Source organism: Poecilia mexicana, unplaced genomic scaffold, assembly GCF_051168715.1.
Source record: "Poecilia mexicana isolate PSO_F unplaced genomic scaffold, ASM5116871v1 scaffold_15, whole genome shotgun sequence".
Lineage (NCBI taxonomy): Eukaryota > Metazoa > Chordata > Actinopteri > Cyprinodontiformes > Poeciliidae > Poecilia > Poecilia mexicana.
Genome location: NW_028263384.1, coordinates 11,918,688 through 11,935,008, shown reverse-complemented (window position 1 = coordinate 11,935,008; position 16,321 = coordinate 11,918,688). Strand labels below are relative to the sequence as shown.

The window sequence follows — 16,321 nt, the reverse complement described above, 5'->3', positions numbered from 1 at the left end:
CATTTTAAAACTAGATATAACTTTTTTTTTCTTTCCTTTTTTTCATTTTTTGAGATTCCTTGCTGATTTCTTTTCAGAAACAAGCATATTGATTGAATGAATCAAAACAATTTTCAATCCAACTCACAGAAATGAATAATGGATTTAACTCTTCATCCATCTTATTCAAGCCCTCATAAAATCTAAGTTACATAATCCTTCCTTAGCAAAGCATATTTGACTGAAAGCTAATGTTTTTAAAGCAGTTTTACTGATGACAGTCCCTCATTTTTCTCTTTTCTTTGCCATGACAAATTATTCTTTGTTATGCAACAATCTCCAAAAGTTCTGTTATTGAATACACATGCATGTTATGCCATTTGTGCTTCTAATGTTAACAATTAATGACCAGCCACATCAGAAAATCTGGAAATAAACAATAAATGTGCACCGTTTTCATATCTTCTGATATTTACAACTCCTAATGAGTCATCTTATTTGGCTATAATTAGTTGTTCAATAGTTTACAAAAGCTAGAAATGAGAATTTGGCCACAAAATGTTTCCCCACTAATTATAGAGCAACTTGCCTGCAGACTTTCATTTTTTTCTGGGCATAACTTTACGTCCACATGTATAATGTCCAAATGCGTCACCAATGTATCTTTGTTTTAGTTTTCCAACACATCCCCCTTTAAAACATGACTGTGAACAAACTGCAGTTTTAGCAGAATAAAGATTTACACCCAAGAAGCTGCAGGGCCTTCAACCTAATGCTTAAAAAAACCCTGATTGTTTTCAAAGTTTAAATACAGGTCGTCGAATGCAGAAGTATTTACTGTGAGGAGTCCAACAAATTGTTTAATAAGGCATGAATAATACATAATTTAACAGTAAAGCACTTAAGCAGCTTTACCAATATGAAATAACATTGTGTAACACCTGTGCTCTTACTGCAGAGGCCCTTTTGCTTCATGAAAAATTCATTGTTTTCTATGCTGCAGTGTTTGTTATAATACAAAAATTTGAACTTCAGATTTCTTTGCTTCTGCTGAAAGAAGTTTGGGAATCTCACTCCCGACAGTGTGCATTATAAAACTTCTTTCCTCTTACCTTGGTGTGACATGTTTGCTGCTTTTTTATTGCATTGTTTTGTTTTTCTCCTCTTCAGGAAACTGTTGACTAATTTATTCTACTCATGAATGCAACTGTGCAGTTTGTCGGTTCGCCACCCTCTGGCTCCATTGAGGCTCTCGCAGTCTGTCACTCAATCGACTCTCTATTTTGCTCCAGATGGAAATACCTCAACAGTATTTGGAAGCTTGCAAAGACGTGCCAAACGGGTCATTCGTTGTGATCGCTGCGTCTCGACGACTTGCCTCCATTTCTTGCGTGGTCTTTTCAGTTGCGATATTTTGATTTAGGTCTTTGGTTTTAAGCAAGATACCCTGATCGTTGAGGATTTCCTTAACTGAGGGTAGAGCCAGTTCTTAACTCAGTTTTGCTGATGTTGAAGTGAATGAACTCATGTTCATAGTTCACCACCAGAAATATTGTGAGCCAAGTTCAGAGCTCCAACAGGAACTTGTTCTCATTAGTTATATTTTGTCCATAATAAAGTTTCACTGAACTAAACAATCAGCAAATTGATTATACACCTCACTTGTTTTCTTAGCTCACATAAATTGTATTTTTTTAATGGACAGATTTCTATTTCTGCTGTTCTCATTCACGTACTCTAATACATTGACTCTCAGTAAAGACACACTTAAGAGAATAGTTCATTTATATTACACCTGCAGCTCAAAAATTTAGAACATGATTAAAAATATGAGATTTTTTGTCACTCTTCAAAAAGTGAAACCAATGAGCTTGGATGCCCCTATCAATATAACCTCTGCTTCCATTAAACCCCAGCAGTGCCACAAGCTGATCGCCTCTGTGATGCAGTTATTCATGCTGCAGCAGGTCCAATCAATCAACACACATTTGGACGTTATACTCATCAAAATTACAAGAAATAAAGGACAGACTTGAAATATTTCTCCCCGAGTAATGAATCTACACAAGTCAAGTTTTACTTTGAGAAATGACTGAATATATCTAAAATAGTCAACTTTTTTATAAATATAATCTGTGATTGTTTAGATTTACCTGTACAAATGTAATTTGTCAGTTTTGACACACTGACAAATTGGGGGGTGAAGTTGGGGGTTTGCTAAAAGTCTGACTGCGCAACCTTAAAGTTTTGATCTATAAAAATTGAGGACATTTGTTATTTTAACTTCTAACCTTCTCAATAGTCCAAGAGAAAGTTAGAGGTGACATAATGTATTAATCTACAGATTCTCTGCTTGTTTCTGCTGGCGCTTTCCCTGAAACAAAGCAGCAACTTGGCCTGCTTTGCCTTGGACCGGCTCTGCTTACAACTATACATCATTTTCTATCCACATGAGCCACTAGTGTGTGTCGGATCTTATTTCAAGTCACCACGTGGCTTAGTATATAACAGAATCCACTTATTGTAAAAAATTTTTTTGTCATTTGCCAAAACATGTTTGCACCATGCTTTGCAAAAATTGTCATGATTTTCTTTGCACTAACTGTGCATTTGTAGCAAATCTGGGTCACAGTAAAGGTTCTCCTGTACTTCAAAAAATATTACATCACACACAGATGGCTCTTACGGTAACATAAGGGTTGTAGAAGTAGAGAGAGCCTGGTTACTCTGATCGTGGGAATTCACATTTGGAAAAGTTGGGTTGAAATGAATGCATGATGATCACTGTTAAGACAAAGTATGCAAATTAATGCGCTGCTTAACTGGCAAGTAGACCAGAAAAGCTTTTCTTATGTCAGTTTAGAGACATTATAAACATGGCTACGCTAATTGAAATTCCACTTTCAATGGTTCCAAAAAAAAAAAAACGGACCATAACCTGGGAACTATGGTGAAAGCTCTTCACACACTCTAAGGTACAATGGCTCAATGAATGGATAATAAGGCTACAGCAGCCGTCTGGACAGACGGTCAGCGATCTCCCCGCAGGGAGAATGGAAGTTATTTTTCAGCAGATTGCCTCACACTGCCCACACGAGCTAATTATACAGACTATTCATGCGCATCATGTATGGCAAAATTTTGTAATTGCAAAGTCTCTGTTCCTGTTCTAATGCGCTACATGACAAAGTGATGTAGATCTTGGTGTGTGTGTTGTTTTTCTTTTTCCCTCAATGTAATTTGTGTCTATTATGAAATGTATTTTTTTCAATGTGCTGAGTGCACCGTGCTCACTTTAGCTCTGCCCTATGCAACATGTGAAAAGGATTTGTCTCGGAGCTGATCTCTTCAGTAAAATGAGATGAAAGTTATCAGAGTACCGCTGGGGGATTTATTTTCTTTGAAGTGAGGCAGGATCTTTGTGCATTGTGCATCTGATGTAGAGGTGAAAGAGGCCGTAAATTTGATGAGTCTTGACATAAAGAGATGACTGCGAACTTTTTATGGCGGGCAAAAACAGGAATCGCCTGCCTGACAACACTCGTCTTCGTTGCAAAAACAAGGTCAGTGTTTTCTTTCAGACCAGCTATCTAGACTTTACGGCTCTGCTGGAAAACTCTACTGCCATGTAAAAAGGGTTCTGAGGGTCTTTGCACAGGGAAACACACTTCACAATGTTGAAAGATGTGAAAGTGCATGCACTCTCAAGAACTTATTGGAAGTTTTTAACCACTCGTTGCAGTTTTTATTTCTGTGGCACAGTTCAGCAAAGTCATGCCGTCTAAGTTTGCAAACCTGGATATGACAAATGAGAGCTGATTGGAAATCCTGGAAGTCATTTATCCTTGTTTTTCCTTGTTGTAGAACTAACTTTAAAAAAAAAAAAAAAGTTTTAGCTTTTAGCTAAAACTGTTGGTTAACGAGCAAATTATTACCATCTAGGATGCCAATTAGGGTCTTAACTATCAAATATTTTAGTGAACTATTTAGTTCACTAAATAGTCTGGAATATTATCTTTTAATTCTTTTGATAATTATGTGCTCTTTCTGGCGTAGGTTGTCTATCAGGTCTTTCTAACTTTTTTTTTTATCATCTACCTATCTAAACCTTAACTGTTTTCACTTGTTTAACTTTTGGCACATATTTGGTCACCTGTTTTATTTTTTATTTTTTTTCTCAGGAACTCTTCATAAAACATCTTGGTTCCTTAAAAATATTAATCGTGAGCTTCGACTTTGTCCAAAGCTGACTTATCAGAATGTTATAGGTATTTTATTCTCCTTTCTTATAGAGAAACAATATCCTTTTGACACTCTAAACAGTATAACGTACCACTATCACTGTAGAGGAAACTGTAGAAAGATGGGTCAAATCAGGTTACTTTTAATGTATTTCCAAAAGAAAAAAAAAACCTCTCAAAGTTGCTAGAAGACTAAAGTAACTCAAAAAAGAGCTGTCACATCTCGTCTTTGTTCTTAAAGACATTTTTCTTATTTGAAAGGCGTCCTCAGTTCTGACTGTACGGCTTTCATGCTTGGGGGCTCTTTCACACCTTAAGAGTTGCAGAGGTCTTCTGGTGTGAAATGCACTAAAATAGATCCTAAAGGTAGAATTAAAATAGTTAGCTTGGAGACAACAAAGACTTGCACAATTTTACACTTCAAACAGAATATCATTACATTAACCAGAAACGCAATTTGAAACTGTTGTCTTTAGTTGCTTTGCTTAACATTTAGCTTGACGTTTAGGACCTGGTTTCCAAGGTAAGAGTTAAAACTGCGACTTTAGTGTGAAGTGACAGACTCTGCAGAGGTGTTTTGATTCCGTACCTGTAGTGGCAGTCGACAAGATTAGAGTGAAGATCTTGCGGCTTAAAAACGGGCATCAGGCACTAAGCTCAACGTGGGTGCAAGTAAGCAGGTCAGAGAAGTCGGCGGGAGAGTTGCGAGGACGGTTTTATCAAAGAGCATCTCTCTACCTTTGTCACGTACATGGTGGCTGGAGGGAACACTGAACTCTCTCAGCTGTGGGTGACCTCGGCAATCCTTTGCTGCGCTTCGGAAGACGGGTAATGGGAATTCTAAAAATAAGTGACGAGGTATACTTAAAAGATTTTTCTCACTTGAATTCAAGTCATTTAAGTAAACAATTCTGGGCGAAAATTGCCATGTGGGTTACCTCCGTGACCCGCTTTCAGACAAGCGAACGGTGGGATAGACGTTTTTCTTTTCAGATCTTTGGTGCAGATCGGGTAGAAAATGTCTCGATTGGATTGGAAAGTTTTTCTTTCCAGCCTTTTGTGACACGTTTTGTACCATTTTTATCCGAGCACCCACGTACGGAAACATGGTGACACAGACCTGCCGTGTCCTCAGCTATTGTTTGCTTTAGCCGTGTCCATGCGGGTCCCTCCTGCTGAATCTGGCACCAGGCTGCGTTTTGTTCATATTGGCCCCATGTGTGGCTGCTTTGAGTGGTGGGAGTGTGAACAGTTGTCCTCAGTCTTGACAGATTTGTTTGTTTTGTTTTGTTTTTCCTGCTGAATGTTTTGCCAAATTGGACTGCATGTGAAGGGATTATCAAGGCATCAAGTGAGATTATCAGTTGATATTGATTGCATTAAACATTGGCAATGTAGCTAAGTATTAATATTGTTTTCTGCTGTTACACCAATAGTTGGCTCTAACTAGTAAATATAGCTGACGGCTTCCCTGTAAATATATGTAATATCTGTCTTTTTTTAATTTTTTTTCTGTGGAAAGTTTGCTTTTCTGCGTTTGTGCGTTCGTCATTGGTCAATACATTTACACAAATTTTGGACAAAATTCTTAAGAGGACATGACGGATTTTATTCGAAGTTGAGATGCAACAGTTAATTTTATTTCTTATAAGTTTATATAATCTTATTATGGGCCAAAAGATGACTCCAGAATTACCAGAATAAGTTTCCCAGATTTAAATCCATGTAGAATAAATTAAAGCAGGTATGACTGTTTTGTGCAATCATGCTTGACTAATTTCAATTTGGTTTTCATTCCAAGTGCTTTAGCAAAATGGTACCTTAACTCCACACATACAGTTCATAAATCTCATACTGTTTTATTGAATCGCTAATCGGTTTTTAACTATCCAGGTCATATTTAGAGAAGTTCAAAGCTATGTTTTAAGATATAGATTGCCAAATGTAGTCATCTCATTACAGAAAAAAGGTGATGCCCCCTTTTACTTTAGCGCTGTTGGGAAACTATAAAGCAAATGAAATTTTTGTTTTATTTTAATGTTGATTAGTCAGCTGTAATATTCTTGCATTTAAATTGTAAGTTTCCTGTTTCTTGGTGTGTTTGTCCATATTACCACCAGCTAGCATGCAGTGTGCAGCGACAGGTGTGTGTCTGTGTTGGAATCAACTCGAGTCCATCCTCTAAGAAATCTGACACCTTATCGGGACTTTAAGCAGTAGAAACGGTGTACTGGAAACAGAGCAGGCAATTTTCAAATGATGGACAAAGCCCACTCAGCACACAGAATAGATGAAGAAATTACACCCATAGACTGAGGCAACACAACGTAATCACTATCCCAATATGCTGCTCTATATTTAAAGGCAACCTTAAACAAAATGATCGAGATAGCAATATCAGCTTGAAGAAAGAAAGAAATCTTGCAGTATCCAGAAAACATTTGTTTTTCCTCCAGACTCGGACAATGCAAGGTCAATTGCAAAATGATTCTCTTATTCCCAGATACTGTAACAATGCACTGCTGTTTTGAGGTATTTATTCAAACACACAGCTCAGTCATTTGGTGTTAGTTTTTATTTTTTTTTATTAAACAAAATCAACTCTTCCCATGTATTTTGTAGTGTGAAATGTCATTTCCCCCCCCCCCCCATGTATTCTCACAGTACAATCAGTTAATGTTGATCTGAAAGAAAACATCTTTAAACTTGGCACTTAGAAAACAACCACAAAGAATTGTCACCTTTATTCATTGAGAACAAAATTTACAAAGCCATTCGAACAGTCGTTTTTTTTCCCCCCCCAATCTTTTAGGTTTTGTTTTTTTTGTTTTTTTAAACTCAACTGTGAAGAATATTCAAAATACACTTTTTAATGTTGCTTTTTATTTGTACTTACAAATATCTACAGTAAAGTCTTTAGAGTCCTGTCGTGTGTTCGTCTCAACTTGTAATAAAAATCCTTTGCAGTGTTTATTTATATCTCCTCGTACTGTAGGCACTCCAGTTAGCTCTGGACTCTTCTGTTTGAGCTCGAGTGTTTGTGAGCGTTCATCATGCTCAAATAGATGTCCCGTGGCTGGGCTCTCTGGCTTCTGGGATGGGTCCTCCTGGCACTGGTTGGTAGGACAATGGCATGGGTGTCTTGACTGGGCTTTGCCGGAAGAGACCCCCGTTGGGTGCTCTGTGTTTGCACCGGATGGAGGGCATCGTGGCACTGCTAAGCGGCAGGGGCAAGGTCCTGCCAGCGGCTGCTCCCAGTGTCCTTCCTCCCCCGTGGCTCTCCCGCAGGAAGGTGGTCACGGACAGAGGCGGGGGCCCGCGATGTGATGGGTAGTCTCGAACAGACAAGGCCTCCAGAGACTGACTGGGCTGGATGCTGCCGATGTCAAGGGCGGAGATCTCGATTGACTGACCTGGCAGCTGCTTGTGGGCGAGATCCTCGTCCAGGAGGCTGTTCAAACGCTGGTGGACCTGTTCCAGGTTCACCTCTTTGTCCTAAAGATGGATGAAAGGGAGGGCGGTGCCAAAGAGTGGGTGAAGAATAAAAGGAAGAATTGCGTATGGAGGATTTATTGGAACAGAAAGAGCAGGGGTGTTATGATAAATGAAAGCGAAAATAAATGCCAAGTTGGGGGGGAAGGTTAGGGGAAAGGAAATGAAAATGCAGAATGAAAGAAAGAGATTTGTTACAGCAGGCCTCGTTTTCAATTTTACTTCTAAATGCATGTAATGCACTCTATCCCACCAGCATTAAGAACATGCATTGTCCATGCGAGTTTGAGAGATGCTGAAATACGTCTATTCCAGCTTTTCTACATAGACTTTTTTACTTTGATATTTAAGTCAATATTCTGAGTTTTCAATAATAAAACTCAGTTACTGTGTTGCTTTATGCATCGGGCTTTAATTTGCTTTGCATAATTGCTTGACCGTGAGGCGAGACGCGTCCACAGTCGGACTCATCTGGTCACAACACCGATTCCAATGCAACACATAAATGCAGAGACACATTTAAATAAGGTAACTTAATATTCATTTCTTGGTAGGAGTGTGATGATGCATCTAGCTTACAAGATGATGCATGATGTCAGTCTCATGGGAGCTAGACACGAGTTTAGCAATACTAAGGTAGATAGTAAAAAAAAAAAAAAAAATGTTTTAAAGAAGTTTTCATAGGTTTGACTGGTTTTTATTTTTAGCCTGGCCATTGCTTTCCTATGCAATTATGCTCTATTCTATCTCTCCACTGCTTTTCTGGGCTTTCTGCCATTGAAGTAGATTTTTCTGGTAGAATTTCAACAGGGCCAATTAGTGAAAACAAGAAGTTATGAACAATGATATAAAATTTCTTTCTTTCTTTCTAGCAATCGTCCAATTTGATCATTCTTCTAATTTCAGATTTTGACTGAAAGGAACAAATGCAATCTTCTACTGGAATCTTTAATATGGCTCTATTTAGCACCAAGTACCAAAGCAACTTTGGTTAGCCAGTTGTGAAAACCTCTAGCCACTACAAATGACTAACTTTTCTCACTTAGTCAGCCTCTATTCAAGTGCTGAAAATGCTACAAAGCAAGCAAAAAAAATAAACATTTATGGCTTTGAGTGTTTTTGCTCAGCCCAAGGAGTTGTTTGTTTTTTAGCGGCCAATATGAAGCATATTTCACTATCTGGGGATGAAAGCAGCTGGATAGCAGTTTGCAAAACAAACTTAACTTTGGTAAGAAATTTCGTTATGTTTTGAGATTAAATGATCTTGTGCCAGCAGATTTCACCACACCCCTCTATATATATATATATATATATATATATATATATATATGTATATATATATATATATATGTAAACTTTTGTTTTTAAAATGGCTTTCAAATACCTATTAGTTGGGAGATGAAGCCAAACAACGAATGCGACTGAGAGACATTAACCAATAAATGTTTTCATGCTTCATTTTCTTTTTTTTTCCTATTCATGCACCCATCTAAGTCAAACAAAACAAGACGGTCAGACACGGGACATACTATGAGATGAAATAATGGATGATGTGCACCCCTGCCCAGCCCCCTGCCCTGCCCTAATTCCCTGTAGCGACCAATCGACTAAAAACAATCAGATTGGCATTTTGGGTCGTTCGTCACGACATATCACTAAACAAAAAAGGAGTTTGACATTTTCAGAAAATAGTGATGATGAGATTGTGTCCACACTGACTAGTAACCAATTGGGAAAAAATCAAACACACATGATTGCACTGCGATTGTGCGTCCCATCTAATGCTTTTTACAAGCATTATGATCTTAAAACACCAGAAGGTGGGTCTAACCTCAATAAAAAATGTAATGGCCTTAAGATTATAAAATTGAGAAACGTTTTTTGGAAAAAAAAAAGAAAACCTGCCTTCCTACATCTCTGGTTCTATCCAGAGCTCAGAGGTCTCACTGGCAAATCTTCAGCTTTGTCGTATTTACAATACCTCTGTCCTTTGTAAGGACTTTGCTCTTTGTGCAGTTCATACTCTAAAAAATGTTGTCAGTTTCAGGAGGACCTAGTGAAATTCCTACTGTATGGAAGTATGTCAGCCACACCCCGATCCAGATGCACAACTAATTTTAACAATTTCCCCCATATTTTTGTGTTCAAGAATAATGCTCTGTTCTTTTTGCATTATTTTGACTGAATCTTGGAGAAATCTCTAGTGAGTGAGTTAGGTTTAATACTGATGAAATGTGCCATTTAGTTGTACTTTAAAGCTTTTTTGCATTTTAAAATTTCAAAAGTTGCAGACATCTTGGGGTAGTGTTGAGTTAATTTATCTCTACTTTCTTTTCTATGATCGGCTCAGAGACAAAAACATTGCCAAGCGTCATTAAAAGGTTAACGTTCAGCCATATGGTAAATGTAAAGGAGCGGAAAAAAAGGTTTGCTGCTCTTGAGGTATGGAATTTATTTTACAGGTAAGATTGCCAAGGGGATAATTTTTAGGATGAAAGCATAAAACTAAGCTATAGCTCTGAGTCACAGTCAGTCTTAATCCTGACATAAATCTCCAGTAGCATCTCATTTCACAGATTATTAGTGCTCTGGATCTTTTCCTTTCCTGTCCAAGTAATACCAGGTATAAAAAAAAAAAAAATTAAAACCATTTTCAGTGACGTCAAACCATTTGGCTGATCCCTTTAAATTGTTTTGTAGGTTTTCATTTAAAACAGCTTTCACTGTTCCTACACACTATGCATGGTGCCACCAATAAATCTGAACTGATATCCAAACCAAATCCTTTGAATACAATATGCTCATTCTCTGCAGGTTTGAAAAATAATCTGTATGAAATTGTTCTGAGGAACAATATCCCTAAATAAGACAGTCGCTCTGCGTTTTTTTTCCATATGTCTGTTTTGAACAAACAGTTTTGCAACCCTTATGGAAATTAAAAGAAACCAAAGGGTAAAAAATGATCCATAACTAATATCTTTAAACTGACAGACACACACACACACACACACACACACACACACACACACACACACACACACACACACACACACACACACACACAGTCAGATTGCACAAACTATTTCACTTTTCTAATATATTTAAAATTAAGACCTTCATTCTCATTCCTTTGGAGAGATGTATGATTGAACAAAGATTTATGTTAAATCTCATCATATTTGGTATTCTGAATATCCAAGCTTTTTTGTGAAACCATAAATATTGACTTATTTTATTTATTTTTGTTATACTGGAGGTTTTGCAAATATTTGTTTGCATGCTATATAATAAGATCCAATCATTGCGAAAGAAGAGGAATATTAGACATTTTGGCAAAGTTGTTTCTGGCAGCCCTAGCAATAATAGTAAGCATGTAAAGAAATTAAAAACAAACAAAAAAACCCTATAGGCAGTGTTGTCAACATGAACATTGTGCAGATATAGCTGTTATGAACAGAGCTTTAGAATATATTGGACTTTTTTATTGTTATCCCTCATTTCTCTGCTCCTTTCTCGGTTCTTTCCTTTGTTCAATGTTTCAGCTTTAAACTTCAGCCTCACAGTGAATAGGACTTCAAACAAAGAAAGATGTTGGGTGAAAACACCTCGACGTGCCTACAAACGCAACGACTGCAACTAGTATTGTGCAAATATCACAGCTTTTGAATTTCAGACGACGACAATTTGCGGTTATGAAAGCCGAGACGCACGCAAACTCTGAACTAGACGTTAGCAGCAGTAACTCATGTTCTTGTTGCCATCAAAGTGCTTTCTAATTTGGTTCTGCTTCTGTCATGGGACTGGGCCTTAAATGGGTGTTTTCATCCAGTATTGTCAGAGAGGTTGGTGAAGGCTCACACTTTAGTTTAGGGATCCATGTCAAGCCTTAGTTGTCTGGACGCCTCATGCGGAGGGGCTGCCCAGTTCACAGCAGCAAAAGTAAAGGCAGAGCTCTAAAGCTTTAAGACTTGAATGGATTAGCTAAAGAGAGCTATTGCACAACTGAAGCGCTTATCGACTCAGAGTACAATTTCAGTTTGTGGTTCTGAATTAGCGATACGATGTATACTTTTGTCTTCACAGCTTCTCCCACATGAGCACCAGCGACAGATTTTGTGAAACCAATCATCATTTCTCTGAAGTGCCAGCATGAGAGAAGCCTCAGAAGTCCCCGCCTGAGCACCCCGCCTCTTTCCCGACATGAGAAGGAATGAGCAAACTGATGTCTGGACTGTCACCAAGGGCACACCTATTATAACTGGGTGTACTGAAGCTCTACTAAATCGGGGCTGGCGTCACCGCCTGCTGGATCCATAAAGTAGAGTGTGGCAGTGGCGTCCCTGGGCAGGACCGGGGGGCCCGGCGGCCTGGGTCTCGACCGAGGCCTTGGTGGGGCAGGGGGACCCGTGGTGACCACCATGGCCCGGTTCTGGTTTAGCAGGGCTTGGCCCGACGAGCTGTCGGTGGTCACCTCTTTGGGCTGCTCTCTCCGGCAGTGGTTGCTGTTCCACAAGGTTTCCAGCGCCGCCACCAGCAGGGCGAGCAGAAGCCCGGCGGCTAAGATACAAAATACGCCGGCAAAGCTGTGCAGACGCAGCGCTCGTCCTTCTGGCTGTGCGTCTGCGTGGCTCTGCAGGTCACAGCGGCCTTTCTTTGGCCACCATTTTTGTTTCAGGATGTCTAGATCGCCTTTTTCCTGCAGCTCCAAAATCCTGCAGAGAGGGAAAAAGAAACAAACAGATTGGTTTCAGACCCTCTTTGCCTTAGACGCGCGTTTTCATGTTGCGTCGCTGCAGGACAGCAAGCAAATCCATCAGATGCAACGATCGAAATTAAACGCTGGCTGATAAAATTGCTGAAATAGCAGAGCAGATAATTGATAATTAGCAACTTTTTATGGACAAAACATGAAAGAAATGTAGAAAATAATTCTTGGGCAGATCAGAAGAATTACCACACTATTATTATGTAACAATAATTAAATCGCACAGCTCATTAAATAAATCTAATAAGGAAAAATGCAGCACCACTAATGGTATCCATTTGCATTGACTGTAAGATCATTAAAAAGCCATAGATGGTAAAGTGCTATTAAACACTGCAGGTTTTAGTTTACAGCAAGCAGAGTGCAAAACATAATGATTGATTTTAAACAAGATCTAAAAGCCCAGTTTTTGAGGAAAAAAAAAAAAAAGATGAGGGGGGGATGGAGGCGCCGTTGCATGATAATGAATCCCAACACTTAAATACAGCTACAAACTTACAAACTGTACAGTTAATGTATGAGAGCATAAAAAAATAGAAAGCATAAATTCAGCTGGAGTGCAGCTGAATTTAGATGAGTGGTTTAGTTCAATTGTAATTAGGAAGCCTTTTTAGACACTGCTAGTTTTCCTATTTATTAAATAAGAACTAGATGTTGCAATAAGATATACTTAACCAGCATCCAGAGTATTTTGTATCATTTTATGCTACATCATAAATAATGAAAACATAAAATAAAATGTTTGCTTTCAGGTTCAAAACCTTGGTAGAATCAGAGGATAGAAGATCGTACACCTTTACGAGAATTCTGTTACAGGTGCATTTCATTAAATTAGGACGTAATTGAATAGTTAATTTATGAAAGCGATTGAATTAAAAGGTGAAACATATTAGATTACACGTTATCACAGTTAATTTCGTTCATGCCTCACAGCTCATAAAAATTCTGTAATTAGAGTTGAGACCATTCGACTTGCTTTTTTCTTAAAGCAGAAATGTGATCTTGTGGTCTTATTTTGGGAAAGAAAACTGATTTTACATCCTCCCCTACCCAACTATGATGGAGGGCTACAAAAGGTCACTGCTATACAAGCTGGCTCTTCAGAGTTGAGTAGTGGGGGTGGGGGGATGGAGAAAGTGCAAAAAGGACAGGGATGACTGCAGATTTTAGAGAGCTGTGAAGCAAAGCAAACGCAACTGTTTAGAAATTCACAAAGTGTGAACTGCAGCTGGAGTCGGTCCTTCATGGGCAGCCACACACAAACCCATCTAGGACATGGGCTACACCTGTCGCCTTCCTTTTGCTAAGCTACTCGCGAGCCAGATACAACGCCAGAAGCATTTTAACAGGGGTCAGGAGAAACGGGACTGAACCACGGTCATCTTTTCATTTCATCTGGAAATCAAGGTTCCCACGGTATGGAGGAAGAATTGAAAGGCACAGAGGCTGGAGGTCCAGTGGGTGCTTTCAATGATCAGTGATGTTTCATTGGGTTTTATCAAGTTTTAAGTGAGCACAGCAGTCTCCGCGTGTAAACTCTACACCAGTTCAGACCCCAGTTTCCCTTTGCCGATGGATTTTTATGAAGTTGCTGATTTAATTTCAGTGCAGGACTGAACGTACCAATAACTGCTTTAATGATCAATGTATTGCCGTGCTTATATGACCACCAAATTAGTGTGATCTAAGCCCAATGAAGAGTCTATCAGGTACTGTCAAAAAGAAGATGCAACTGTTTAGACCTAAAAAAACAGTTGCAAAAATGCAACACGATGAGCTGAAGGCCACCATTGGGTCTTGTTAGTCTAATTCCCTCCATGCTTTGCTGCATTGACAGAATCATGAATGCAAAATACACAACGACCAAGTATTGAATACTTCTAACGAATGGTATGTGAATTTACTTTAAATTGAGCATTTTGGATTAAATATCATTGTATTGTTTCTTTATAGGAGAAAATGACAAAAACCTCACTGTGTATTGAATCTAAATAAAAATGAATCACTAATGTGAACTTTTTAGATGTGTCGTAATTTATTGAAAGCACCTGTATGTAGGAGATTAGCATTTTAATTTATTATTTTTGAAATATATATTTAATTCCATGCTGACGAATAAACACTCATACATAGGAACTAATCATTTCACTGTGCTGAACGGCTTTTATAAGAATTTAATAAATGGATGATTAATTTGTGTTCTTTTGATCTTCTGCCACAAAATGATTGGCTCACACATCTCTAAATGCTTCCAAATGCTGTTCAAGAAAAACAGCTAGCATACATATGCTTAATTTCTACAACTATCTGCCTGAGTGAAGCCATCACATATAATGGAGTCTTTTTTTTTTTTTAGCTCAGTTTTTATTTCACATTCAGTAAAAACAAGAAGAATCCTATCCTGCATGGCTGCTAAGTTACAATACAAGCACATATGATAAAGCCTTGTGCTTTTTGAACAAAATGACATAATTGAGCCCATACAGAGTTTGCTTTGTCTACAGTGAAATAAATAGGTGATTATACAGGGTTTCATATCCACCTGATTTTAAATGTTGAGGGACATTCAGTTTCTTTTCAATCAGCGATTAAGATCAAATTCCACAGATTAGAGTAACACCGTTGCCCCGATTTAGTATTTGGAAGATCTACCTAAAAATACTGTGCAAAATATATTAATGGCAGGTCTAGGAAATCAGGTTTTCAGTGTAATATTGGTATTCTATCCACACCTTTCAATGACTCCAGATTGGAGCCATATGTGGCTCAGGTGTTGGAGAGCTTGTCATCATAAAGGAGATTTATTACAATGGTTTCTGATCCCATTCACATCTCATGTTCCTAAACATGAACGTCCTCACATCTTGCCGACTCATTGTCTCACCTCAGTCATTAGCAATATGCGATTCATGCCACGCATTTTCTATTTTCCAATTGGTGATGAACAAAATAAGCTACAAATTGTTTATGTCCTCTGCATTTTTTTCTTTTTTTTTCTCTTTTTGCAATATCCCTTTCTTGTTGCTTGTTCAAAGACTTTCCCATGAAGCGTTTCTGTGTTTAATAAATCATATCTAAAATCAGGCATTTTGTTTTGATGGTTAGAGAAAAGCATCCACACAATTTTCTTGGACAACGTTTCTGTGCTGTATTTTCAAGATAAATCAAGGTTCACAATGTGTGGACATAAAGTCATGCAAATTAACCGCATGCTGTAATTTCTGTGAAAAACAAACTCATTATTCAATTAAAATAATTTTGATTGTAGCAGATATTTTAAGCTGCAGTTTAAAAAAAAAAATAAGCTAAATTTTAATTAAAATTTGTATCAGCCAATAAAAGGTGATGGTTTTATTAGTCATAACTTCAAAAATGCTAAGTCTTTTGTTTGAATGATTAAAAAACGCTGCCTTTTCCACCAGACTAATTGTTATTGGATGGATATGGGATGGTGTGAAGCGATTACCAGAGTACATACTTCTGAGAGAAGAGGTCTCTGTACGGACTGCCGTGTTGCAGGGCCATGCCGTAGCCTCTGGTGCTCATGCTGTTTCCTGCTATAGTCAGAGTGCAGTCGTCATCTGTCAGAGCAGCGTACTCCACCACCGCCATGTCCCACAGGAAGGCGTACGACTCCTGCTTTGCCTGCACATTTGAAACGGTTTCCACAACACCCACAAAAAAAAAAAAAAAAAAAAAAACAGGGACGCGGTAATTGCATTACATTGCTATGAATCATGTTCATAGCAAAGCATCGCAGACGCGGATTCCACTGCTTCAACAGGCATCGTTTCATTCATTACATAGCCCAGTTTAAAGTTGCAGAATGAATTTAGAACAGATT

The 16,321-nt window shown here is 38.3% G+C and overlaps 1 protein-coding gene and 1 long non-coding RNA gene across 2 annotated transcripts in view; one reads left to right on the top strand and one right to left on the bottom strand.

The window, feature by feature from the left end:
- The window catches only part of LOC148155309 (uncharacterized), a 63,100-nt gene extending 48,608 nt beyond the window's left edge, over nucleotides 1–14,492 (top strand). The window contains exon 2 of the long non-coding RNA XR_015765391.1: nucleotides 11,796–14,492. This is a non-coding gene — a long non-coding RNA (uncharacterized LOC148155309). The remainder of the gene's footprint in view (nucleotides 1–11,795) is intronic.
- A 1,447-nt stretch (nucleotides 14,493–15,939) lies between these two features.
- Nucleotides 15,940–16,321, bottom strand: part of grid1a (glutamate receptor, ionotropic, delta 1a) — a 67,266-nt gene continuing 66,884 nt past the window's right edge. Inside the window, exon 11 of the mRNA XM_014967213.2 lies at nucleotides 15,940–16,122. Within this exon, the coding sequence (XP_014822699.2) occupies nucleotides 15,940–16,122 (183 nt within the window). The remainder of the gene's footprint in view (nucleotides 16,123–16,321) is intronic.